We start from the raw sequence: 25665 nt of genomic DNA, 5'->3' as shown, positions 1-25665 counted from the left end.
CTCAAGTTGCTTCAATTGTGAGCGCTTAAAATATTTAGCGTGCATTAATACCATATCAAATATTAGCTCCAGCGTATATCAAATAATATCCTACCTAAGATATGTATGCAATTAATATACTGCCTAATATTAGGTGCATCGCACGCGGGCATTTAGTAGTGAGTATAAATACATGGTTGCCCAAGCCGTTTGTGATATGCACCAATAGTACATTGCATTGTTAGAGTAGAGAACAAAGTAAATCGGGGCTGTCAAATACAATGCGGAACATGCGAGGCTTTTCTTCGGTGTTTGCGGTGGCTTTGCTTGCAGGAGTTTTCCTCGCTTCCCTTCATTCAGGTATGTCTTTGTATATATGTGGTTTTGTATGTATCTGTATTTAGATGTTTCTGTAAGTATGTATTACTGAATTTTGATTTAAATGACCTCTTCTTGCCGGGTTCTACTATATTTTGTCTTCTATAAAGTAGAGCGTGTTTGTAAAGCAGTTGTATGTTTGTACTGTTTTTAATATATGACCCATACATTCTTGTCGGGTTCTACTATCAAAGCAATAATACAAGAGTCTGTTTAGGACTCATCTAGATGTGACATAGTTATGTCACATCTAACCTGATATTCACTATGTTTGTGGTCTATTTTTTTTGTCCCAGCTTTTTTTTCTGTTCCTTGTTGCTGCGTTATTTGTGGGAGCTTAGATGTGACATCCTTAGAAAACTTCTAGATGTGAATTAGACAAACCGATAATACAATTGTTGGATATGTATATTGATACCGTTAAGGTTTCATAACTATATCCACGGGAAAAAGGTTTCATAGCCACATCCCGCGAAAAACAATGGTTTCATATCCACACGAAGAGTTCCATCGAAAGTATTGTGACATCAACCAACATATGCCTTTCACTTAGTTTGCTGGTTTATTGTGGTCAATATTATGTTTAAAGTACAGTAGATTTTAGCCATTTTTATATCTGGATATTAATTCTTCTTAATAAATTATAGGTCTGTTTAGGACACATCTAGATGTGACATAGTTATGTCACATCTAAGCTGATAAGCACTATGTTTGTGGTCTATTTTTTTTGTCCTAGCTTTTTTTTTTATTTCTTGTTGCTGTGTAGTTATTTTTAGGAGGTTAGATGTGACATCATTAAAAAACATCTAGATGTGAATTAGACAAACTGATAAATTATTATACGGTGCAGGCGTGCAATCCATTGGCGTGTGCTACGGCATCATCGCAAACAACCTCCCACCGCCGAGGGAAGCGGTGCAGCTCTACAGGTCCAAGGGCATCACCAACATGCGTATCTACTCCGTCCAGCTCCAGGCGCTCGACGCGCTCCGTGGCTCCGGGATCAGCCTCATGCTCGGCACCACCAATAACGACGTCGCCGTCCTTGCCGGCAGTCTGTCCGCCGCCACCTCCTGGGTGCAGGCCCACGTAAAGCCCTACCACAGCGCCGGGGTGACCATCCGGTACATCGCGGTCGGCAACGAGGTCACGGGCGGCGCCGCGCAGTACATCCTGGCGGCCATGCGGAACCTCAACAAGGCCCTGGCGGCGGCCGGCCTCGGCGGCGCCATCAAGGTGTCCACGGCGGTGAGGTTCGACGTGCTCACCAACTCCTACCCACCCTCCGCCGCCGTGTTCGCTCAGCCCTACACGGTCGACATCGCCCGGCACCTGGCCAGCACCAGCGCGCCGCTGCTCGCCAACGTGTACCCGTACTTTGCCTACAGCAGCAACCCGAGGGACATCAAGCTCGACTACGCGACGTTCCAGCCGGGCGCGACACCCGTGAGGGACGCCGGCACCGGGCTCGTCTACACCAACCTCTTCAACGCCATGGTCGACGCCATGTACTTCGCGCTGGAGAAGGCCGGGGCGCCGGGCGTGAGGGTGGTGGTGTCGGAGAGCGGGTGGCCGTCCGCCGGCGGCCTCGCTGCGACGCCGGAGAACGCGCGGGCGTACAACCAGGGCCTCATCAACCACGTGGCACACGGCACGCCCAAGAAGCCTGGACCCATGGAGGCATACGTGTTTGCCATGTTCAACGAGAACCAGAAGCCCGGGGCTGAGACAGAAAGGCACTTTGGGCTCTTCTACCCCAACAAAACGCCGGTGTACCCCATCAATTTCGCAGGAGCAACATTGGCGGCGGCCAACCACACGAACTCGTATGGATTCGGTGGACACTAGAGATTAATTGATGCACGTTTACTAACATAATAATATGCTTGTAATAAAGAGAATAAAAAATAGTATGGAATAAATTACGCATACTGGCAAACATCTTCTCTGCCTAATCTCTTCTATATCTCTATATCTGTCTCTAGAGACCATATCATGACACCATGATTTTACATTGTTCTCACTTCATTTTCATTCTTTAAATTTTCAAAACCCAAAAACTCCAAGTAGGTGTTTGAGTTTTCCCATTGAAATGTTTTGATTGTAAAAAGGTTTATTGGATAAGATCTACAAATAAACTCAAGAACTTATACACATTAAATACCCAGAAATCTATTTATATTTAGGAACGGAGGGAGTAGATTAAATGTACATGAATAGGAGAAGAGACCACCAAGAAACAATTACAAACCTATCCTTTATAATATGGCGCCCTTACACTAGTGTCAGTGTGCACTTGTGTAATTCCACACACCGGGAATCAATATCTATTCTATATACCAATATAGAAAGACCCAACGAGGCTCATGCAACTAATCTGGGCCATCAAACCAGATCAATCCAACGACTTAAGCCTCTCCATTGGTGAGCGGTTAACATGTTTAGCATGCAATTAATACCATATCAAATATCAAATCCAGCATTAATCATATTAACGCGCAAACAATATCTTACCTAAGATATGTGTACAATTAATATACTATCTAATATCAAAAGATACACATTTACTAGCGAGTATAAATACATGGTTGCCCCAGCCAGTTTGGGATATGCACCTGTACACTCGTAGTACATTGCATTGTTAGAGTAGAGAGCAGAGGAGATCAGGGCTGTTTGGATACGATGCTGAGAACGCGAGGCTTTTACCCGTTGCTTGTACTGGCGTTGCTTGCCGGAGTCTTCCTCGCTTCCCTTCCTTCAGGTATGTTTTTGTATCTAGGTGGTTTTGTATGTACATGTATTTAGATGTTTTTGTATGTACGTATTTAGAGGTATGAAGTGGACCTGTGAGATAATGCATTTTTGGGTAGAAGTAGAGCATGTATTACTGCATTTTGATTTAAATGTGCCCTTCTTGCCGGGTTCTACTATAGGCGTGTTGGTAAAGCTGCTGTATTTATATACAGTTTTTGATATACGAATCATTTCTTGTTGGGTTCTACTATCAAGGCGGTAATAAAATTGCCGGATATGTATATTGATGCCGTTAAGGTTTCATAGCTACATCCATGGGGAAAAGGTTTCATGGCCACATCCCGCGAGAAACAAAGGCTTCATATCTACATGTAGAGTTCCATCAAAGTATTGTGACACAGACCAATCAATCTCTTTCACTTAGTTTGCTGGTTTAATCTGTCGCCAAAATTATGTTCAAATTATAGAGGATTTTAGCTACCTTTTGGGATAGATTTATTAGAGAGGAGCAGAGCATGTTTTGTAAATTAGTTGGGTATTTATATCTTTTTAAATATGCAACCCCCTTTTTTTTGAGGTTCTGCTACCAAATTGATAACAGATTTGTCTGTATCATTACGGTTTCGTATATAAATTCACAAGAAAGAGTTGCATAGCCATACCCCCACAAAAATAATGTTTCATAGCCACAACCTCCCTAAAAAATTGTATCATAGCCACATGTTGGGTTCCACCGAAGTATTAATTGTCTTTCACTTATAGTGCCGTATATAAATTTCAATGAATGTCTTTTTGAAAGTATCTGTTGAGTTTAGTGGTAAATTTGTATTTGGTATGATGTACTAATGTGTAAATTATAAATGTCAGGAGGACAAGAGTGTAAAGAAGGAAGAGAGAGATAAGGAAAGGAATGGACGGCAGCTCATGATGTTGCTCCAGTTCTCTGTATTGTGAACTCCTCTCTCAAATCCCCTCTCAAATCTCTAGTTGATTCACACCAAAATTCGTTTCTTTTTGAGGGATTCAACATGGTATCAGAGCAATCGGTCCTGGACCCGGATTTGATCTGATTAAGTTTGGTGCTCGTCGTGGTCGTAAGCAGCTGTCCGCCTTTGTGCGTGGCAGCCAAACTTCGCCAAGGTCGCCGTCGTCCTCGTGCGGGGCCGCATCTTCCAGCTGTGCTGCAGTGCCTTTGTGCCGCTGTCCTCCTGGCATGCGGCATCCTCCTGCTGTTCCGCTCCACGTTGCCTTTGTGCTGCTCCGCTGCCGTCGTCGTGGTGTACAGGTCTGAACTCTAAAGTGTTCCTGTGCCGCACTAAGTAGGAACTGCCACGGACCAGCTGGTATTGCCTTTTCTCTCAATAAGGTAGAAGTGTTTTTAGTCCAGCAGCTTGTGGTGGATTGAATCTTCCTGCTTTGTGGTAACTCGGTGTAGAGAGGATTGAACTGTGTGAAGGATTGTAGCTGTTCGTTTTTTCCAGAAATACACTAATTGTTCAGTGGTCATGGGAGATACCAGTAGGGATTCCGGTATTGAGAAATTGTGTGAAAGTATGCAGCGTATGATTTCACAGCTGATGGAGCAGGCACAAACAAAGACAAGCAGTACTTCTAAAATTTTGAAGACCCTGGAACCCAATCCTGTCAGGTTAACTGGTCCGGGTGATTTTTTTAGCTGGTCTCGGAACGCCACGTTGATTCTGGAGTCACATGGACTTCAGAAATTTTTGAAGGACGATGAAAAAACCAACGGATGTCACACAAGAGCAATGGGATCAGAATCAAAAGCGAGTTATGGTATGGCTGTTGGGGTCGATGGAGAATACTGTTAGGGAACAAGTTGAAGGGTTTCAGTCTGCAGCTGAGGTGTGGACAAGCATTGAGAAACAGTTCTCACGAAAATCGAACAAGATGCAAGTCAGTAGGATTTTCCATGAATTGAGGCAGATCAAGCAAGAGCAGAAGACAGTGACTGAATTTGCGGGAGAAATCAAGAAACTCTATAGAGACCTGGAGTATTTTAGACCATTTAAGACATGATCCCAGGGACGTACCCCTCCTTCGAGAGTGGTTTGAACCATTGTTGGTTCAGACTTTTCTTGATGGTCTGAACTCAGAGTTCAATCTCCGTTCCCAACTCATACAAGCCACAACAGATTGGCCTACATTGGATCAAGCCATCTCAAGTATACTTGAGGAAGAAACACGGCTAGCCAATCAGATCACAACTTCACAAACAAATGTTGATAGCAGAGCTGCACTATCTTCAGTTAAGCAAATTCAGTCTCCTGGTACTTCAAGAAATGAGCAAGCAAATGCTACTAGATTCGACTACACGAGAAAGCCTAAGATGGTGTGTGACCACTGTAAAAAACCAGGCCATTTGAAGAAGATTTGTTTTGATATAGTTGGTTATCCTCCTGGATGGCAACCGAAACAATTTAACAGATTCACTAGTGGCGGTAGTAATGCAAGAGGACCAGATCGAGCTCATCTTACTTTATTTGGGGGAGAACGGTCTGCTGTAACAGCCCAAGCACTTGAAGAATTTAAAGGCAAACTTATGGCAAATACTTCAGAAGGCCCTGCTGAAGCTACATCTGATGCTCATTTTGGGAAAGGTACGAAGAATTTTTTAACATCTTGGATAATTGATTCAGGGGCCACAAATCACATGACAGGCTCATCTAAGAACTTTTCATCATATACCCCTTGTTCTGGAAGGGATAGGGTACGCATAGCTGATGGATCCTTAGCTCCGATAATGGGTTATGGGAACGTTAATTGTACTCCATCTCTGTCCTTAAGCCCAGTCTTACATGTCCCTAATTTGCCAGTGGACCTCTTGTCAGTTAGTTCAATTACAAACTCACGTAATTGCAAGGCATCCTTCGACCCTCACTCATGTACATTTCAGGATCTGAAGACAAGAAGAAATCTTGGGACTGGAATTGAGCATGACGGCCTCTACTACCTTACCAATGCCTCGTCTCCATCTCCATATGCCCTCAGTATGATGAATAGCTTGACCACTGATGAATTTCTACTGATGCATTATAGACTAGGGTTCTGTCATTCCAAGCCCTTGGTCGCATGTTTCCATCTCAAGTTAAAAATTATTGTAAGGAGAAGCTTTTGTGTGATGTGTGTGAACTGGCTAAACACACTAGAACCAATTATCCTAGTAGTAATGAGAGAAGTAAGATACCTTTTGATGTGGTGCATTCGGATGTATGGGGTCCATCAGTTGTAACTGCCCTCACAAGGGATAGATATTATGTGACATTCATTGATGGTTTTAGTAGGTGCACATGGTTGTACCTCCTAAAGCATAAATCTGAAGTTCTCCCTGCATTCAAAGATTTTTTTAATATGGTGCGTAACCAGTTTGACATGAATGTGAAAATATTACGCTCCAATAATGGTACCGAATATATCAATGGTAAATCTAGTAATTTCTTGTCTTTTATGGTATTATACATCAAACAACTTGTGTGAATACTGCAGAACAAAATGGGGTGGCAGAGAGAAAGAATAGACATCTACTGGAAGTTGCTCGAGCTCTCATGTTTATGATGAATGTGCCAAAATTCCTTTGGGGAGAAGCGGTCAAAACTGCTGCCTATCTAATAAACCGTATGCCTTCTAGAGTTCTGGGCCATAAGACTCCTATTGAATGTTTGTATGGCTCTAACTCATTTATTGTGCCACCAAAAATATTTGGATGTACCTGTTTTGTTCATGATTACGGGAGTTCAGTAGGAAAACTTGATCCAAGAGCCGTCAAATGTATCTTTGTGGGCTATTCTTCCACAAAAAAGGGATATCGGTGTTGGTCGCCTACTGAAAGGAGATTCTTTGTGAGTATGGATGTTACCTTTCACGAAAAAGAACCATTCTATTCCTTAAAAGGGAATGACAATGGTACAGGCAACAAGGGGGAGAATATCATAGGAGAGAGCAATGATAGGGGAACTGTAATATTACCTATTGGGGATATCATACGCTCAGAAGATGAAATCGAGGGGGAGAAAACTACCAATACAAATGTAGAAGGTGATAATACATTAATATCTGAAGCGTATGAAAATCTTTCAGGTCAAGAGGAGATGGAAATAGAAGATGGGGAAGGTGTACCTCAGGAAGTTGATGAAGAAGTTGTGAATCAATCACAAGTACTAGAGGAGGCACCAACAAGTGAAGAAATGGCCCATGATGAGGGTGATGTTGAAGGTAATGAAACCCATATACCATCCTCTAGTACTCAAATAAATGATGAGCCAATTGCCTTACGAAAGAAAAAAAAGAAAAGTAGATGTACCCGCGCGTCTGAAGGATTGTGTTGGATATAAACATGATCTTGCAAAATTTGTTTCGTATGACAGGTGTACTTCCTCTTTTAGGAGCTTTATTGCATCCTTGGATTCCATATCAGTACCTAAAGATTGGAAGGATGCAGTGAATGATCCTAAATGGAAAGCAGCAATGTTGGAGGAAATGTATGCTCTAGAAAAGAATAATACATGGCAATTGGTAGAATGGCCGAAGGGCAAGGAACCAGTCGGATGCAAATGGGTTTATACCATTAAGTGTAACCCTGAAGGTAAAATAGAAAAGTATAAAGCTCGGTTGGTGGCCAAAGGCTACACACAGACTCGTGGTGTTGATTATGAGGAAACATTTGCCCCTGTAGCAAAAATGAATACAGTAAGAACTTTGATATCTTGTGCAGCTAATCTTGGATGGAATTTGTTTCAGCTGGACGTAAAAAATGCATTCTTACATGGAGACCTTCAGGAGGAAATTTATATGCATATACCACCAGGTTTCAACACGGTACAAACTGAAGGAAAGGTCTTGAAACTCCGCCGTTCACTGTATGGCCTAAAACAATCTCCTCGTGCGTGGTTCGGTCGGTTTAGAAAAGCTATGCTGAAATTGGGTTTCAGCCAGAGCAATGCCGACCATACTTTATTTTATAAAAAATGTGGTGGAAAATTGACGATATTAATTGTCTATGTTGATGATATTGTTATTACATGAGATGATGATCAAGGTATTGAAAGAGTGAAGCAACATTTGAGGAACGAGTTCGAAGTCAAGGATCTAGGAGAAATGAGGTACTTTCTTGGAATTGAAGTCTCGCGAAGCTCAAGAGGTATCTATCTATCTCAAAAAAAATATGTGCTAGATCTGTTGTCAAAAACTGGTATGTCTGGGTGTCGTCCAGCATTAACACCAATTGAACAAAAACACCGATTGACTAGTGAGTCAGGGAACCTGTTGACCGGGAACAATATCAGAGACTTGTTGGCCGTTTGATCTATTTATCGCATACTCGTCCTGATATAGCTTTTGCCGTAAGCGTGGTGAGCTAGTTTATGCATAGTCCTAAAACTCACCACATGGATGCAGTAAATCGAATCATTCGGTATTTAAAGGGGTGCCCAGCTCGAGGTTTATTGTATAAGTCAAGTGGCAATTTACAAATAGAATGTTATACTGATGCTGATTGGGCTGGTTCATTAGATGATAGAAGGTCTACGTCAGGATACTGTACGTTTGTTGGAGGAAACATAGTTACTTGGCGTAGTAAGAAACAAAATGTTGTTGCAAGGTCCACTGCAGAAGCAGAATTCAGAGCTATGGCTCATGGAGTATGTGAAGTCTTATGGCTAAAAATCATACTGATGGAGTTGGGTCTATTCCAGGCAAGACCATTGATGATGTATTGTGATAATAAGGCTGCGCTAGATATAGCACATAACCCGGTTCAACATTGTAGAACAAAGCACATAGAAATTGACCGACACTTTATCAAAGAGAAACTTGACCAAGGAATAATATGTATGCATTATGTGAGCTCTTCAAACCAACTAGCGGATATTTTGACCAAAGGTCTAGCTGAAAAAGTGTTTTCTAGCTTATGTAGCAAGATGGGGTTATATGATGTGTTTGCCCCATCTTGAGGAGGAGTGTTGAGTTTAGTGGTAAATTTGTATTTGGTATGATGTACTAATGTGTAAATTATAAATGTCAGGAGGACAAGAGTGTAAAGAAGGAAGAGAGAGATAAGGAAAGGAATAGACGGCAGCTCATGATGTTGCTCCAGTTCTCTGTATTGTGAACTCCTCTCTCAAATCCCCTCTCAAATCCCTAGTTGATTCACACCAAAATTTGTTTCTTTTTGAGGGATTCAACAGTATCCATACTCTTTTAGACATATTTGCTCAAGATTAACTAATGTATCCTAATCAATGTACTACCTCCGTTTGAATTTACAAGGATTATTTGATTTGTCTTTAGTAAAATATTTTTAAGCCCGACTAAATATATCAACAGAAAATTAACATCAACAGCTTCATATAAATACAATATATGAAAATATAAGTCATTGTTACATCTGGTGATCTTGATTTACTCATGTAGATGTGGTTTTTTTAATAAACTCACAAACTGTAAAAGGTTTGACTTTAAGACAACCGAAATGAGCCTTGTAAAACGGAGGTAGTATGTTTTTTTTATTTTTTATTTCCCCTGATTTCATTCTTCGGTGCAGGCGTGCAATCCATCGGCGTGTGCTACGGTATCATCGCAAACAACCTCCCGCCGCCGAGGGAAGTGGTGCAGCTCTACAGGTCCAAGGGCATCACCAACATGCGCATCTACTCTGTCCAGCACCAGGCGCTCCACGCGCTCCGTGGCTCCGGCATCAGCCTCATGCTCGGCACCACCAATAACGACGTCGCCGTCCTTGCCGGCAGCCGGTCCGCCGCCACCTCCTGGGTGCGGGCCAACGTAAAGCCCTACCACAGCGCCGGGGTGACCATCCGGTACATCGCGGTCGGCAACGAGGTCACGGGCGGCGCTGCGCAGCGCATCCTCGCCGCCATGCGGAACCTCAACAAGGCCCTCGCAGCGGCTGGCCTTGGCGGCATCAAGGTGTCCACCGCGGTGAGGTTCAACGTGCTCACCAACTCCTTCCCGCCCTCCGCCGCCGTGTTCGCTCAGCCCTACATGGTCGACATCGCCCGGCACCTGGCCAGCACCAGGGCACAGCTACTCGCCAACGTGTACCCGTACTTTGCCTACAGCAACAACCCGAGGGACATCAAGCTCGACTACGCGACGTTCCAGCCGGGCGCCACACCGGTGAGGGACGCCGACAGCGGGCTCGTCTACAAGAACCTCTTCAGCGCCATGGTCGATGCCATGTACGCGGCGCTGAAGAAGGCGGGGGCGCCGAGCGTGAGGGTGGTAGTGTCGGAGAGCGGGTGGCCATCCGCCGCGGGCTCGCGGCGACACCGGAGAATGCGCGGGCGTACAACCAGGGCCTCATCAACCATGTGGCACACGGCACGCCCAAGAAGCCTGGGCCCATGGAGGCGTACGTGTTCGCCATGTTCAAGGAGAACCAGAAGCCCGGGGTTGAGACTGAGAGGCACTTTGGGCTCTTCTATCCCAACAAAACGCGGGTGTACCCCATCAATTTCAGAGGAAGATTGGTTGCGGCCAACCACACAAACTCCCATGGGCTTGGTGGACACTAGACTGATGAACATTTCGTAACATAATAATATACTGGTAGAGAGAATAAAAAATATTATCAAATCAATCATGCATAATGGCAAACATGGAACCCCTTCCCCTCCTCGGGCTCTCGCGACCGCATCACCTCCCGCGGGTGACCGGCCGCGCCCCGATCTCCTTCTCCAGCGACCCTCCCTCCTCCTTCCCTCCCCGCCGCCGTTGTCGGCGCTCGCCGCCGGGCCTGGCCCGGGCGACGTTGGCGGCGGCGGCCCCCTCGCAATTCCCCTCTCGGCACTCCTCTGGCGCGGGACGGAGCGGGCTGGGGGGGTGTCCCTAGGCGGCGGCGGTCCGGCGTGGCGGCGGGGTCCTGGCGCTGCGCGGGCGGATGGCTGGGCGGTGGCGTCGCCGTTGGCGGCGGGGTAGCGCGGCGGCGCGTTCTGGCGGCGCCCGCTCAGCCCAGATCTAGGCCCTTCGGGCCCCATCTGGGCCCGGGCGGGCTGGCGGTGGGGTGCGGCTGCGGCGCGTCCTCCAGGAGGCGGGGGGAGGCGAAGAACGGCAGGGTGCTGGCGGCGCCATCGCCGGCTTGCTGCAGCGTGGCGGCGGGGCTTAGCGGGCCCGTTTCGGGCCTGGCCGGGCCAGGGGTGACCTGGCATGCCCTACTGCCGCGTCCGGACGGCTACCACGACGGTGCTGGAGGTTCTGGCCTCCCGCACAACGGCGGTGGAGGTGGTTCCCTCCCGTTCGACTTCGGTGTTGCTTCTCCCTCCGCGGGGCGCTTCTCTCCGGTCCTCTTGGCCTCGTGTTGGTGTCCGCAGTGAGGCGGCGTGGGTGGCGGCGCAACCGTGATGACGCATGGTGGTGGGCGGTGGTCTGGCTGGTCGGCTCCGGTCCGTTGGGCGGTGGGGATGGAGCGGGAGAAATCCTTGCCGCTTCTTCGGCTTCGATGCGGTGACACCTGCGGGTGCCACCATTCCTCCCTGGAGGGTGTCGGTGATATCCATCCCCCACCTCCCTCCACGTGCCGGGGGAAACTCTAGGACATGTCCGGGCAGCAGCGTCGTCGGCGTCGCATTCCTTCTTGGAGGTGCTGCTTGGTACGCGGTGGTTCGGAGCCTCAGGTTGTGGTGGTTTGTGTCTGGAGGGCGTAGCGGTGACGGGTCATCCGCGCTTTGTCGAGTTGCCGTTGTTGGCATTTGTTTCTTCTTCTTTTTCTTTTAGGCTTGTTGTGCTGTTCGCCTCAGCTTTCCTTGTATCGGTGTTGGTTGCTTTGGAATACAAAATGGGGGGAAACCCTTTTTCGGTAACATCCTCTCTGCCTAATCTCTTCTCTAACTCTATCTATCTTTAAGACCATATCATGGCACCATGCTTTTGCATTGTTCTCACTTCATTTTCATTCTTTAAAATTTCAAAACCCAAAAACACCGGATAGTGAAGACGAAATTTTAATAAGTGGGCTCACGCATTATCAGGCTCGCTCGCCGGACCACATTCGAGCCCATAAGTATCAAAATTCCGTTGGCACTTGGGCCGTCCTGTACCCCCAATTCGTGCGGCTCGCTCGCTCGACGCTGCACACGTGACACGACCGCCTGTGTCTCACAAAAAAGGAAAAAAGTCCAAAATAAACCTTAAAGTTGTAGACGAAAGCTAAATTAAATCCTGAACTTTGAATCCCGAAAGTTGACACTCTAAACTTGTAATCCTGGTCTATTTTAAACCCTATACCTGTTTGCCACACCGGGAATAATACAATCCCGGCCGGGATAACCAGCTACTCTTACGGGCAAGAATTTGGCCGGCCCACTATAGCACAACAAGAATTCATGAAGCTTAAAAAATGTTCACACATTTCTAAAATTGTTCAGAAGTTAAAAAATGTTCCTGTTTTATATTTTTGGCACGAATTCAATTCATTTTGTGTTTTAGAAAATATATTTGGAATTATGAAATTCTATTCGCATTTTAAAAAACTGTTCGCGATTTCAAAAAATTCACATTTATCAAAAAATGTTTAGAATTCCAACATTTTTTCACATGCTATGAAACATGTTTCGGATTTTCAGAATTGTGTCATATTTTTTGAATAATGTTTTTGAAATCTCATAAATTATTTCGTAAATAATATTTTTTTTAAATGTTTCGGATTGTTGGCTGTGGACTTGACTGGGCCGGCACACAAGACATAATGAGAGTATTTGTTTTCCTATCACGCACCATAAAAATTCTTTCTTTCTTTTTCTTGACGCGCGGCATAATAACTTCGAAAGAGAAAAAAATGCCGTGGAGTCAAACTTGGGACCTGGAAGGTTTGATCTGATTTCACTAGCCACTGCACCAGACGACTGTGACTGAAAAAAATAAGAGGCCAAAAATATTTAATCCGAAACCAAAGCGTGACACGACCGCCCACCCGCCCGTGACGGTTTAGCTTTCGCCTACAAATTCATGGTTTGTTTTGGATTTTTTCAAAAAAAAAAAACGTGACAGGACCACCCGGAGCTCCTGCTCTGCTCGCCGCCGCAGCAAGCATTCCACCTGCCGCCTTCATCCACGCTCTCACCGCCACGGCCGCACCACCACCCTCGCCGACTAAATCCATCAGGCCTCCCACCGCTCGGAGCCGCCGCCCGTCGCCGGGCGTGTCCTCGACCTCGCTTCTCTAGGGACCGCTTGACCTACCGCCGGATAGATGCTGGGCACGCGCCCGTCTGTCCTACCTCCGTCGGGGCGGGTCGTCCTCAGATTCATCGGCCGCGGCGATCCTGTCTTCTCCTCCTCCTCAGATTCATCCCTATTCTCCTTCGAGTCTTCGAGCTCCTCGCTCCCGCATGTCGATGGTGAACTATCTCAATGTTAGATTGGGTTTGTGTGGAATCCTTGCTAATGTAGTATAGTTCGATTGGATGCTGCATTAGCCCAGTGGAATCTTGCCCTTTCGAGATTGATGACAATGAGTCAGTGACATCCAGTAGCAGGAGTATGTGACACCAAAAATTCCTCACTGGTTCCATTGCAGTACTTGGAGTATTACTAGCTACTTAGGATTGATTAGCATTTGAGAATATGAGAGGCAATAACAATTTATCATGCTATTTTCCTCTGATGTGAAATGTGATGTGAGCATCCATTTTTTATACTGTACTAACATTCTGTATTCTATTCAGCATGTCATGTTCAGTTAATCAGTTGGACGCTGGATCATAGCAGCTGTTGTGTTACCCTATGAGTATATCATCGTAATGTTGCCGTTTTCACATTTACTGTCACCACTTTGTCCATATATTTTTCATTAGCTTAATGGAGTGTAAACTTCTGGAATTGGCTCTTACCATCCTGCTTGCTGGTTACTAAAGGTTGCATAATTCAGAATTCAGATGACCTGATCAACTGATGCACCGTTTTCTTCCTATATCTTGGCATTTCAGCAATGGAACAAGTCAAAGCTATATACAGTGAACTACTTTTGAAATTGCTTCATACTCGAGCCAAACTCATCTGAAATGGGTTAGAATAAATGAATAAATGGCGTGCATTGATACACACAGAGGCCAGCGGTTTATCTCTTTTTTGGAAAGAAAAAAACAAACCGAAGTGGGTTAGAAGACGTCTGCAATATCCTTTTTAATCTGAGTTTATGGCATGAAGTTTCAGGTTCAAGCTCTGGTGTAAAAGTAGCAATATGTACTTAGAAATTAGAATATAGACCAGAAAGTTTTACTTCCATTTCTACTTGCAAATAGTTCAAGCTCTGATGTCAAAGTCACCGGAGTATCTTTATCTCTTTGATTTGAGCTTTACTGTTGGTGTTGGGAGTTATTCTCTCCAAAAAAAATTTTTGGTATAAATCATGGTAATTAAGAATATTGACCATGACATGGAAATGTTATTAATACTCCGTCCTATCTCGGGAATAAGAGAGAGACTCTTCAGATTATTGCCTTGGGAATATAAGAAGTCTGCATGCAATGCACGCTTAAATGACTATACTTTTGACCTGGACGCTCCTTCATAAGTACACAGATTAAGACCGAACCACCATTCCCTTGATACATTCTGCTGCAGCTCTCCAACCTTCAGCACCGCAGTGAGCTTCTTCTGCGAAGCTTGTTCAGGTTTGCAATTTATTTACTCTTCAACGCCTGCATAGAACATCAGTATTTGTTTTTTAGTTTTATCGTTGTTTTTTGGTTTCCTTTTATTTCTGCTGATTGTCAGCAACTGGTAGGATATAGAAATCAGTCTCGTTATACAGTGATAGGAATTTCAGAAACTGAATGTTCTATGGTGTTTAACCATCAGTGATTTCAGAGAAATATTTAATGCATCAGAAAATTATGGTTGACACAGTTTCTTCTGCCAAGTTGCTCTCTTTGTTTACAATTTAGTCATTTCTTTCCTTCTACCACGCCTGCATAGAGCAGCAGTATTTGTTTTTGTATCTTATTAGTTGTTTTGCTTTCTTTTTATTTCTGCAGAATTTCAGAAACTGATATAAAAATAGTCATGTTGTACATTGATAGGAATTTCAGAAACTGATTGTTCTATGGTTATTAATCAGTGTTTTATTTCCCATGAGCACAGGAAACCTTCTTGTATTCCCAAGGCATTAATGGCTTTTGAGTTCTTCACAATCTTGCTCTCAAATTCGTTGAAGAAACTGGTACCGAAATACATCCTACTCGCACAATCTAATCTATTTCTATGCATTGATCTTTGATCTGTTTGGCCGCTTGAACACCTGCTTTCAACCACTGCTTAATCTTCGTCGCAGAGGCTGCCAGGCAAGTTCGCTACGGTGTTCGACGGCCATGAGCCCTTTGAAGTGAAGTTGCGGGAGGCCGGGCGCTGGCATCGCTTGTGGGACGTGGAAGTTGTGTTCGACGCCGAGGGCCACATTTACCTGGGGCGCGTCTGGGAGCAGTTCGCCGGCGCTCATGATCTGCGGCTCGGGCACTTCCTCGTCCTAAGCTATGACGGCTGCCACGCCATGCTCACCGTGAAGGTGTTTGACGGGAGCATGTGCCGCAGGCACTACCAGAACGACAGTGATGCTAGTATGAGGCTCTTCTTGCTTTTCTTTGTCTTCCTCTCAATATGGTGGTTGTAGCTTCTAAGAATAAGTTAAAGAAGCCTTTATTGCATTTCTCCAGGCAGTGGAAGCAGCGGCGACAGTGGCAACACCTTGGTAACCTTCTTCTGCCATGTTCCACTCTTTGCTTGAAATTTAGTCATGCTCTTCTCTTCTTCAATACTGTAGTGTTGATCTATGGACAGAGTTTCCCCCCTTCAACCATGTACCCCACTTTAGTTTGACATGAATCTTCTTACCCCATTTTCAATTACTTCAATTATTTTCAAATACTTTGCCTAGTTTCTCATCATGTACATGGTTCGACTTCTGGGACAGCAGGGAGCGGAGGGGGAAGGGCAAGTGCCACCACAGACAGAGGCAGAGGAAGGCGACGGAGAGCAGGTACCCCAGTTCTCTAAAGTCTTCACCTCTAGCAAGTTGTGCACTGTCCAATTTATGCTGCTGCCCAAATCAAGGATGCAGTTTATAAGTGTATATATGCGCTCAAAATCAAGCTCTGATGCATAGCGTAGATATTAGATGCCTGAATTATATAGATTTTTTTTACAAACACCTAATGAATGTATTAGGAATCGTATAGCAGTGCATATGTAGATGCCTGAAGTATCAACTTTGCATATATCCAGGGGGCACATAATTGCCAGTTGCATAACTGTCACTTGCAGACATCCAACATACATGCTTTGAGTAATTGCATAATTTTCAATTACTCTCTCCGTTTAAAATTAATTGAATTTCTAGGTTGGTTGTTAGTCAAATTTTCTTAAGTTTGACAAAGTCTATTGGAAAATGGCCTAAGATCGACTTACAAACAAAATTGGGGCATATGATCAAATCCCACCAAAAGGTCTTAGGCCATCATTTGGACCGCTAACGGCATGAGCTCTGCTTTTGCATTTCGAAGAGGGCATCATACTGATCTTGAATAATTTCAGGGTATCAAATTAGTTATGCAAACACCTTTGAAAAATTTCACCTGATATAATATATGATTGGTTTTATAGGGCATATCCAAGATGAGCAATCCATGTGATTCAGATGGAAGCCAGAAGGGAAGATCTTATTGTTCTGAGAAATTGTCAGGTTAAGTTTTGTACTCAGATTATTCAGTTACCCTCCGGCACATGTTGTCTTACTGTTGAAACATTTTACAGCAGAAGACAGTCTATCTGTAGACAATTCTGTGGAGTTAGCCAATCTACAGACGCTTTCCAGTAACTATGTCTTATCAACGCAGTGCTATCTTACAAAAGCACAGAAGGTGAAAATAGACGCGCTTATAGAGAAAATTCAACCTAAATTCACAGTGCTAGTTGTACAGATGAAGAAGTCGAACGTAAAACGGCATGCTACTCTGGTACGTAAGTTTTGCCATCTGCATTTTGTATGAAAATTGCTCACTGTCTGTACCTACACACATTGTCTTGTTATATGACACTATTTAAGTCAGTCAGTGTTCTGGTTCTAACTCAAAACTTTGAACGATATGCAACGAAATGCATATGCATTACTAAATCAACATTATCGATGCCTTTGTTACAGTCTTAGCTTCTTAACTCTTTACTACTTCAGGTATCAGATATAACAAGCATAACAGTATCACTATCCATGTTGTCCTTTTTTTCAATTAGATAATACATAAGGATTATGCACTCGAGCACTTTCCATGTGTAGATACTACTGTCATACTCCAGCTGCCTGGGAAGAACAAGGATTGGAAATGCACATTCCGCATCAGGCCATCCGGCGTGTCTGATGCTGGTCGGCGCAACCTCTTTTTGTACAACTTTGCTTGTGACAACCATATTAATGAGGGTGATATCTGCCTCTTTCAACCAATGACAAATGTGAAGCAGAAAAGGTTCATAGTGACAGTCCATGTCCTTCACAAAGCGAACATTGATCATTCCTCTGGTGGAAGAACTGACATTGGCTCAAATTACGGAAGAAAAAGGGCCAAGATGGGCGCTGTTAAGGGCAAACCACACACCGATGGTAAGTCAGCACGACACTAAGCTGTTCCCACTGCTAGGATACATGTCGCACACTTGGGTTCACATTATATATGTCTAACATATGAAAACTTGTCTGTGTGAAGAGCATGAAGTCTCTGAGGGTTCCGAGGGAGCTTCTGGGCGTCTCTTCATGCTGTCAGAGAAAGCTTGTCTAACACCAACACAGCGGAAGAAATTGTTAAAGAAAGTTAAGAAGATTAAGTTCAAACCACCCTTTTATGTTGCTATCATGAGCAAGAGCACTGTCTGTCAGCGTGGCAGCCAAAACAATCCCATGCTAGTAAGTTCAAGGAAAACATTTCTTTTGCTTTCTATCAGTTCCTGGATTGCATCCGTATCCTTTGGTAAAATGATAAGATAAATAGGAATGAATTTGCCACGTATGTCTGCATCTGTGTCATTCTAACATTTGCCCTCTGTTATGTATATGAACAGCGCTTTGGCTCGCAGTACGCAACCAGGTATCTTGTTGAGAAGTTTTCTGGTGGCCATCCTTGTGGAAAACGTAGAGGAGTCGAGTTGGTGCTTCTGCGGGAGGGCAAGAGTAGGTCATGGCCTACCAAGCTGCGGCATAGCTCGCAAGGCTCGAGGGTTCTCAAAGGATGGCCATCTTTCGCCCGCGACAACCACCTGCGGGAGGGGGACCTCTGCCTCTTCAAGCTGCTGAAGTGTGAGGAGCTTCTGACAATGTGGGTTTACATCGTCCGCCGCTAGAAATGTTATCCTGAAGCATGTCTTGATTCTGCTGCTCCTACAACAATGTTGAACTTTGGGTTAGTCTGGGAGTGGAAAACTGTGTGGCTCGTCTCCAAAACAAGGGAGTCGTTGAGCATGAAACTCTAATCTATATCATTGGACGATTATCTTGTTGGGTTTCTTAGTTCTGTGAGACTTTGCTAATTTGAGAGTAATTTGGATGGGTCAAGTTTGAACAACCTGTGATTTGTTGCTAACTTGCTCTTGTTTGAGGGCACTGTTTTTGCTTGTGGGTTCTCACAGAATTTGAGGCAGTGCATAATGGTTGTTCAAACTGTTCTGCAACTCCTGCCGGCGATAATGGGATTTTGTCCAACATACTAGCTAATCTGCAATGACACCCAGACCCAGTAGCCAGAGTATGTGATTAGAAATTACACACTGACTCTATTACATCATTATTATCTAGTACTACTTGCCATTGTTTTAGCCGATAATGGGATTTGGTTAACATGTGAGAATATGAGAAGCTATAATATTTTTCTCTGTTATGTGAGAGTCCACATTGATATCATGTTCAGTTAGTCAGTTGGACGCTGGATTATAGCTGTTGGTAATGTCTTGGTTGTGTTACCGTATTGCATCGTGAGAATATCTTTGGTTTCCCATCTATTGTTAGCACTTTGTCCACAGTGATTTTTACTAACTTAGTGGGTATAAACTTCTGAAAGTGGTCCTTGCTACTTTCTGGTTACTACACGCAGTATTTAGAATTTGGAATTCACGTGACCTGATCAATGGATACAGCCGTTTTAATTTATTCAGTACTCATGGCACCAATGAAACATGTCAAAGCTATACAATGAAATAATTTTGAAATTGCTTAATATGGACCTAAAGCTACACACATCTTCTGAATGGGTTAGAATAAATGAATAAACGGTTTGCATTGATTTATGCAGAGGCCAGCGGTTTAATCTCCTTTTCATTTCAGAAAAAAAAATCCAACATAGGTTAGAAGACACAATCTCCTTTGAATCTGAGTATATGGCATGTCATTTTCCGGTTCAAGCTCTGATGTGAAAGTAGCACCAATATCAAGAAAATAGGCAAGAAATATTTTGCTTCAAAATAGGCGATGATTCGGTTGCGTGAGGATGGCAGGCGGGGAGGGCGAAGGATGGAGGTGCGACCATCATGGAGAGTCATGCTCGGCATCCGCCTTTGCGTCTTCAAGCCGCCCTCAAGGTCCAAACATACTAGCTAATCTGCAATGGCGCCCAGACCCAGTGGCCAGAGTTTGTGATTAGACATTCCTCATTGGTTCTAGTACAATATTAGCTAGTAATTGTCACAGTTTTAATCGGTAATAAGATTGGGTTAACTTGTCAGAATATGAGAAACTATAATATCTTCCCCTGTTGTAATTGAGCCTCTTGTTTTCTTTGACCTGTTTGAGCATCTATGTTGATATATGTTGTATGTTCTTTTCATTAGTTAATCAGTTGGACACCGGATTATATATAGCCATTGGTGAAGTCTTGGCTCTGTTACCCCTATTTTATCATGAGAATCTCTTCAGTTTCCCATCTATTGTTAGTACTTTGCCCACAGTGATTTTTATTAGCCTAACGGGCTATGAACTTCTGAAATTGGTTCCCACCATGCTGCTTTCCGGTTCATACAGGTAGTACTATTCAGAATTTATAATTCAGATGAACTCATCAATGGATGCACCATTTTGTGCATACTGTGCACATCCGCTTTAATTAAACATGTCAAAGCTATGTACAATGAAATAGTTTTGAAATTGCATAATTTGGACCTAAAGCTAGACACATCTTCTGAATGAGTTAGAATAAATGAATAAACGGCGGAGGCCAGCGGTATAATCTCCTTTTTGGAAAAAAAAATCTGACATGGGTTAGAACTTAGAAGACACCTGCAATATCCAATCAATCTGAGTATATGGCATTAAGGCTCAAGCTCTGATGTGAAAGTAGCATTATCAAGAAACAGGCAAGAAATATTTTTTTGCAAATTTTCCACGCGTGGGCAAACTACTTTGAGTTTTGAGAAAGCGGCTATAGGGAAACTGATTTTTGGGGAATATGAGAAGTTTGCATGCAGTGTTGCCTCTTTGATAGTTTGATTTCAGTAGTACTGTTGGGAAATAGCCTCTCTAGTTTTTTGTCAAATCACGGTAATTAAGGAGGGTGAGCATGACATTAATCTACTCGATAGTAGTACTACTCAGATTTATGTCTTGGAAATATGACAAGACTGCATACAGCTCCCTTCATAAATGACTTTTGACCTGTGTGTGCCCTTGCAGTGCCTGGACGCCCCCCTTCATAAGTAAGCCCAGACTGTAGTATTCCCTAGTACAGCGCAGCAGCCTTCAGCACAACGGTAAGCTTCTTCTTCCAAGTTGCTCTCTTTGTTTGCAATTTAGTCACGTTTTTTCTTCTTCTACACCTCAATGGAGCAGCTGTATTTTTTTAAAAAAAATTCTTGTTTTGCTTTCCTTTTTGTTTTAGCTCATTGTCAGAACTTGGTAGGAATCTTGTTTGTTTTTTTTGCGGGGTTAGGAATCTTGTTATACTATGTAGGAATTTCAGAAGCTGATTGTTCTATGGTTGTTAACCATCAGTAATTTTTTTCCCTTTTAAAGAGATATCAGTTATTGATTTAGATCTGCATTTGTCCCCCTAGTAGCATCACAAACGGAGCATAGTAATCACTACATCCACCTAGAAAACTATTGCATGCATCAGAAAGATTTCTTTGTTTACAATTTAGTCACGCATGTTCTACTTCCACACCTTCATAGAGCAGCAGTATTTTTTCCTTTGTTATTCGGCCTGTGCCAAGAGGTTCTGGGTTTGAACCAGCCTCTCTGCATTGAACTTTGCAGGGGTAAGAGTAGGTTCCTATAATCCCTCCCCAGATCCCACCTTGTGTGGGAGCTTCTATGCACAGGGTCTGTCCTTTTGTTATTCGGCTTCCCTTGTATTTGTGCTAAATTTCGAAAACTGATAGGAATGTAGTATAAAACAGTCATGTTGTACACTCATAGGAATTTCAGAAACTGATTGTTCTATGGTTGTTAACCATCAGTCTTTTAGTTCCTCTAAGTCATATCTGTGACTTATTTAGATCTGCACATGCAACATCAGAAACGAATCGTAGTGATCAATAGACCCAGTCAGAAAATTATTGCATGCATCAGTGCTTCTTCTGCCAAGTTGACCTCTTGTTTGCAGTATAATCATGTCTTTTCTTATACTAGCACACCTTCGTAGAACATCAGTATTTCTAATTTTATTTTCTTGTTCTTTTGCTTTCTTTTTACACAAGAATCAAAACAGATTCTAAGGCCAGCATTAGTTATGTAGTGTTCACAGCATTTTGTTGCTTCTGTTATATATTTAAACAAGAAAGACTCACCTTACCCTCAAAAGAGTTTAGGGCATAGTTATCAATCTTAACTGATTTTAGGGTAGTACTAGTTACGCAAACTGAAATTTGAATAGTACCATAGTTTTAAATAGCGGCACCCTGCTCAAATAGCTATAGCGGTGCTATAGCCCACCATTTTGCAACTTTGTCGGACAATTGTACATGAATACCATTTAGAGGCACCCTGCTCAAACCACTATAGCCGACTATTTAAAACTTTGCATTGTATGTGATTCATATTACAGGATCCAAGATGAGCAACCCTTGCGAATACTGTGAGAGGAAGATAAGGTTCATCAGAAAAATAAACGGAAATTTTATGCATAGCTTGGTAAGCCTTTTCTAACTTCCCTACTTCAGTGGTTGCCTGATGTTTTTAGAGTTTTTTCGTTGCATTGAAACAATTGCTGCTTGTTACAGGTCATGCCTAAGTGGTTTGTGAATCAGTTTGGAGGGAAGATCTCGAGATCCATCAAACTACAAACCCCCAATGGTAACATATATGATGTTGCAGTTACTGAGAATATGAATCGAACAATGCTGAAATCTGGTTGGGCATCATTTGTTGATGCCAATCAAATAGAAGAAAATTATACCTTGATGTTTCGGTACCTTGGAAACGCCCTCTTTGAGGTTATAATATTTGATTCCAATGGTAAGGAGAAAGTCTTATGCTGTGCCGGGTGAAAGCAGCCTCTGATGTTAATGAACCAAGCAGTCGCTATGTTGATAATTCGAGCAGTTCTCATGATGGTACTACTCAGTCATCAGCAGATGAATGTTCAGATTCAGATGGAAGCCAGAAGGAAAGCTCGTACTGTTACAGAAAATCAGCAAAGATGCCTGCAATGTGTAATTCTTCTGAGGAATTCTCAGGTTAAGTAGTGTCCTCAGATTATTCAGTTACTCTCCACCACATGTTCTCTTACGGTTGGATTTTTTTTACAGCAGAAGACAATTCTTTGGAGTCAGATCGACAGAAGCTTTCAAAGTATTATGTCTTGTCAGGGCAGTGCTATCTTACAGAAGCACAGGAGGTAAAAATGCTTGGACTTGTAAAGAAAATTCGACCTGAAATCCCGGTGCTTGTTGTCCAGATGAAGAAGAGCATTGTAAACAATAGCCATACTCTGGTACGTAAGCTTTACCATCACATTTTGTATAAACTGCTCACTTTCTGTAGCCATGTACAATTTGTTTTCTATTTATGGCCTTACTCTATAGATGTTTGCACAAAATGAATATATGCACACAGTTGAAACCATGGATATACACAAAGTTCAGAACTAAATCAGTATTATTGTTGCCTTATCAGTTGAAACCATGCGTATTGGAACGATTTAGACTTTCTGGTAGTCCTAATGTCTTATCTATTTAGTACTTGGGCTATGAGATGAAACAGCTCAACAGTATCACTATCACTTTCTATAACTTTTTCAACTAGGCAATATGTAAGGATTACGCACTCGAGCACTTGCCATGCTGGAGTATCACTATCATACTCCAGCTGCCTAGGAAAAACAAGGTTTGGAAGTGCAAACTCTATAACAGGCCATCTAGAACGTCTGATGCTGGTCGGCGCAACCTTTATTTAGGGAACTTTGTCCGTGACAATCCTGTCAGAGAAGGCGATATCTGCCTCTTTCAACCAATGACAAATGTCAAGCAGAAAAGATTCACAATGACTGTCCATCTCCTTAGCAAAACGAGCATTAATCATTCCCCTGGTGCAAGAACTGGCATTGGCTCAAATCATGGAAGGACAAGCACAAAAAAGGCAGGTGATGTGGAGGAACCACCTACCGATGGTATGTCAGCTTGACACTATGTCTTGCCACTGCTAGGATGCATGTGTCACATTTCATTTCGCATTATACTTCTCTGATTCATGTGACAACTTGTCCAGGTGAAGAGTACTCTTCGGAACATGAGGAACATGAAGTCTCTGATGATTCTGAGGGAGGTTCTGAACCTCCCTTCATGCTGGCAGACAAAGCTTGCCTAACATGGGCACAAGAGAAGAAAGTCTTGGAGAAAGTCGAGGAAATCGAGTCAGAACTGCCCTTGTATGTTGCTATCATGCGCAAGTCCAATGTCTGTCGGGGTGGTTCCTATAACACCCCCACCCTAGTAAGTTCATGGATAACATTTTCTGTCGCTGCCTATCAGTACTGTACAGATGGGAAAAAATCTCCATGTATCTCTATATTTGTGACATTCTAACTTTTGCCCTGCCTTATCTGTATAAACAGCGCTTTGGCTCGCAATACTCAAGCAGATATCTTGTTCAGAAGTCTGCTGCTGGCTATCATCGTGGAAAGAGTAGTGTGATCAGTTTGGTGCTTCAGCGGGAGGAGAAGAGCAGATCATGGCCAACCAATTTGAAACACAACATGCAACACACAACTCATGTGGTGAAGGTTCTCAAAGGATGGACGTTTTTCGCCCGCGACAACCGCCTGAGGGAGGGGGACCTCTGTCTCTTCAAGCTGATAAAGAACAAGGAGCCTCTGACTATGGTGATCCATATTATTCGCCGTGAGGAATGTTAGCCTGAAGCATGTATTGCATGCTTCTGCTTTGGTGATCATGAACCCTGGTGGTGATCATGAACCCTGGTGGTGGAAAACTATGTACGTTGGGATGTGGCATATCTTGAACGAGGGAGTCGTAGAGCAAGAAACTTATCTGCTATTATCTTAGTATTTTATTACTTCTACCAGTACTTTGTTAATTTCAGAGTAATTTGGACGGTTTGAGTTTGAAAATGTTATTATGTGTTTCTAAGGTTGATTTGAGTGAACATCTTTATTTTTCATGGGATTTATGTGTTGAACTTTGAAGATATACATCATTCGCTGTGAGAAATGTTAGCGTGAAGCATGCTGCTGCTACGCTGGCCTTGAACTCTGGGAGCAAAAGTTATGTGGTTTATCTCCAAACGAGGAAGTCATTAAGCAAAAAACTTATCAGTTATCTTGGTGGTTTCTTAGTCCTGTGAGAAATTTGTTAATTTGAGAGTGATTTGGATGGGTCAAGTTTGAACGACCTGTGATGTGTTGTTTGAAGGCACTGTTTTTAGCTTGTGTATTATCCGCAGCAGCGAGTGGATTCGTTTTGTGATATCTGTAGCAGCGAGTACCGGAAGAAAAGCATGCAACAGTCTTTGTCGAACCCTGGCGTCAAGATCTGTTTCCCAAGGTGTCGAACCAACCGACCGAAGGTCTGCTGTACAGGCTCACGAAGTAAAAAATAAATGAAATAAGAGAGGCAGGAGAGGCACTGCTTCCTGCCAGAGTAGGTGAATTTGGTTGCTGAAGAAACAAACTGAAGAATAAGCAGCTTGGCTTAGGTATGTATAGTATAGTGCCCAAACTGCCACTTATTATCAACAGCAACATGATGACTTATTTCACCCTTTTGGTATTGAAGCATTCTTTGGGTTCGTCTATTAAAACATGGCTATTATATTTGGTCTAGATGGGTTAGGTTTAGGTCACCCCCTTTGCTGATTTTGTTCTTGATGTTGGTGTTGCAAATATTATGCATGTAGAATAGCGTGTGCTTTTTCTTACTTTTCTCACACAGCAGCCAACCACCGAACACTCACAGCCGACCTGGGTGTAAAAAACATTCAACATTAACAACTACATGACCGGATCATAAGGACTGTCCATCGACGTCATCATCATCAACCATCTCTCTCTGATCCGACGACTTCGACTTACTTTGGACACCAACTTAACAAGCACGAGC

The 25665-nt window shown here is 43.3% G+C and overlaps 2 protein-coding genes and 2 pseudogenes across 2 annotated transcripts; all 4 read left to right on the top strand.

The window, feature by feature from the left end:
• Window positions 1-217: 217 nt before the first annotated feature.
• LOC119270426 (glucan endo-1,3-beta-glucosidase GIV) lies at window positions 218-2287 on the top strand. Its single transcript, XM_037552427.1, has 2 exons — window positions 218-339; window positions 1208-2287. Exons 1-2 carry the CDS (start codon window positions 261-263, stop codon window positions 2203-2205), a joined length of 1077 nt encoding a protein of 358 aa, XP_037408324.1. The 5' UTR covers window positions 218-260; the 3' UTR covers window positions 2206-2287.
• A 7385-nt stretch (window positions 2288-9672) lies between these two features.
• Window positions 9673-10661, top strand: LOC119273441 (annotated as a pseudogene).
• Window positions 10662-15253: 4592 nt separating this feature from the next.
• Window positions 15254-18465, top strand: LOC119273440 (B3 domain-containing protein Os03g0620400-like). Its single transcript, XM_037554594.1, has 9 exons — window positions 15254-15304; window positions 15416-15698; window positions 15795-15829; window positions 16016-16117; window positions 16741-16819; window positions 16891-17093; window positions 17368-17739; window positions 17837-18031; window positions 18187-18465. The coding sequence occupies exons 1-9, from the start codon at window positions 15254-15256 to the stop codon at window positions 18463-18465; spliced, it is 1599 nt and encodes a 532-aa protein (XP_037410491.1).
• Window positions 18466-19720: 1255 nt separating this feature from the next.
• Window positions 19721-24461, top strand: LOC119273085 (annotated as a pseudogene).
• The last annotated feature ends 1204 nt before the right edge of the window (window positions 24462-25665 follow it).

The sequence above is a fragment of the Triticum dicoccoides genome, chromosome 3A (genome assembly GCF_002162155.2).
Source record: "Triticum dicoccoides isolate Atlit2015 ecotype Zavitan chromosome 3A, WEW_v2.0, whole genome shotgun sequence".
Taxonomy (NCBI): domain Eukaryota; kingdom Viridiplantae; phylum Streptophyta; class Magnoliopsida; order Poales; family Poaceae; genus Triticum; species Triticum dicoccoides.
The sequence above is the reverse complement of the archived record's forward strand: the minus strand, read 5'-3'. Positions and strand labels throughout refer to the sequence as shown.

Bases quoted from the DNA above. Each gene is read 5' to 3' on its own strand.
- LOC119270426 (XM_037552427.1), top strand. From the start codon at position 261: ATGCGGAACATGCGAGGCTTTTCTTCGGTGTTTGCGGTGGCTTTGCTT. The intron at 340-1,207 runs GTATGTCTTTGT...TATACGGTGCAG, and splicing joins CCTCGCTTCCCTTCATTCAG to GCGTGCAATCCATTGGCGTG.
- LOC119273440 (XM_037554594.1), top strand. From the start codon at position 15,254: ATGGCTTTTGAGTTCTTCACAATCTTGCTCTCAAATTCGTTGAAGAAA. The intron at 16,820-16,890 runs GTTAAGTTTTGT...AACATTTTACAG, and splicing joins TTGTTCTGAGAAATTGTCAG to CAGAAGACAGTCTATCTGTA. The intron at 17,094-17,367 runs GTACGTAAGTTT...TTTTTCAATTAG, and splicing joins TAAAACGGCATGCTACTCTG to ATAATACATAAGGATTATGC.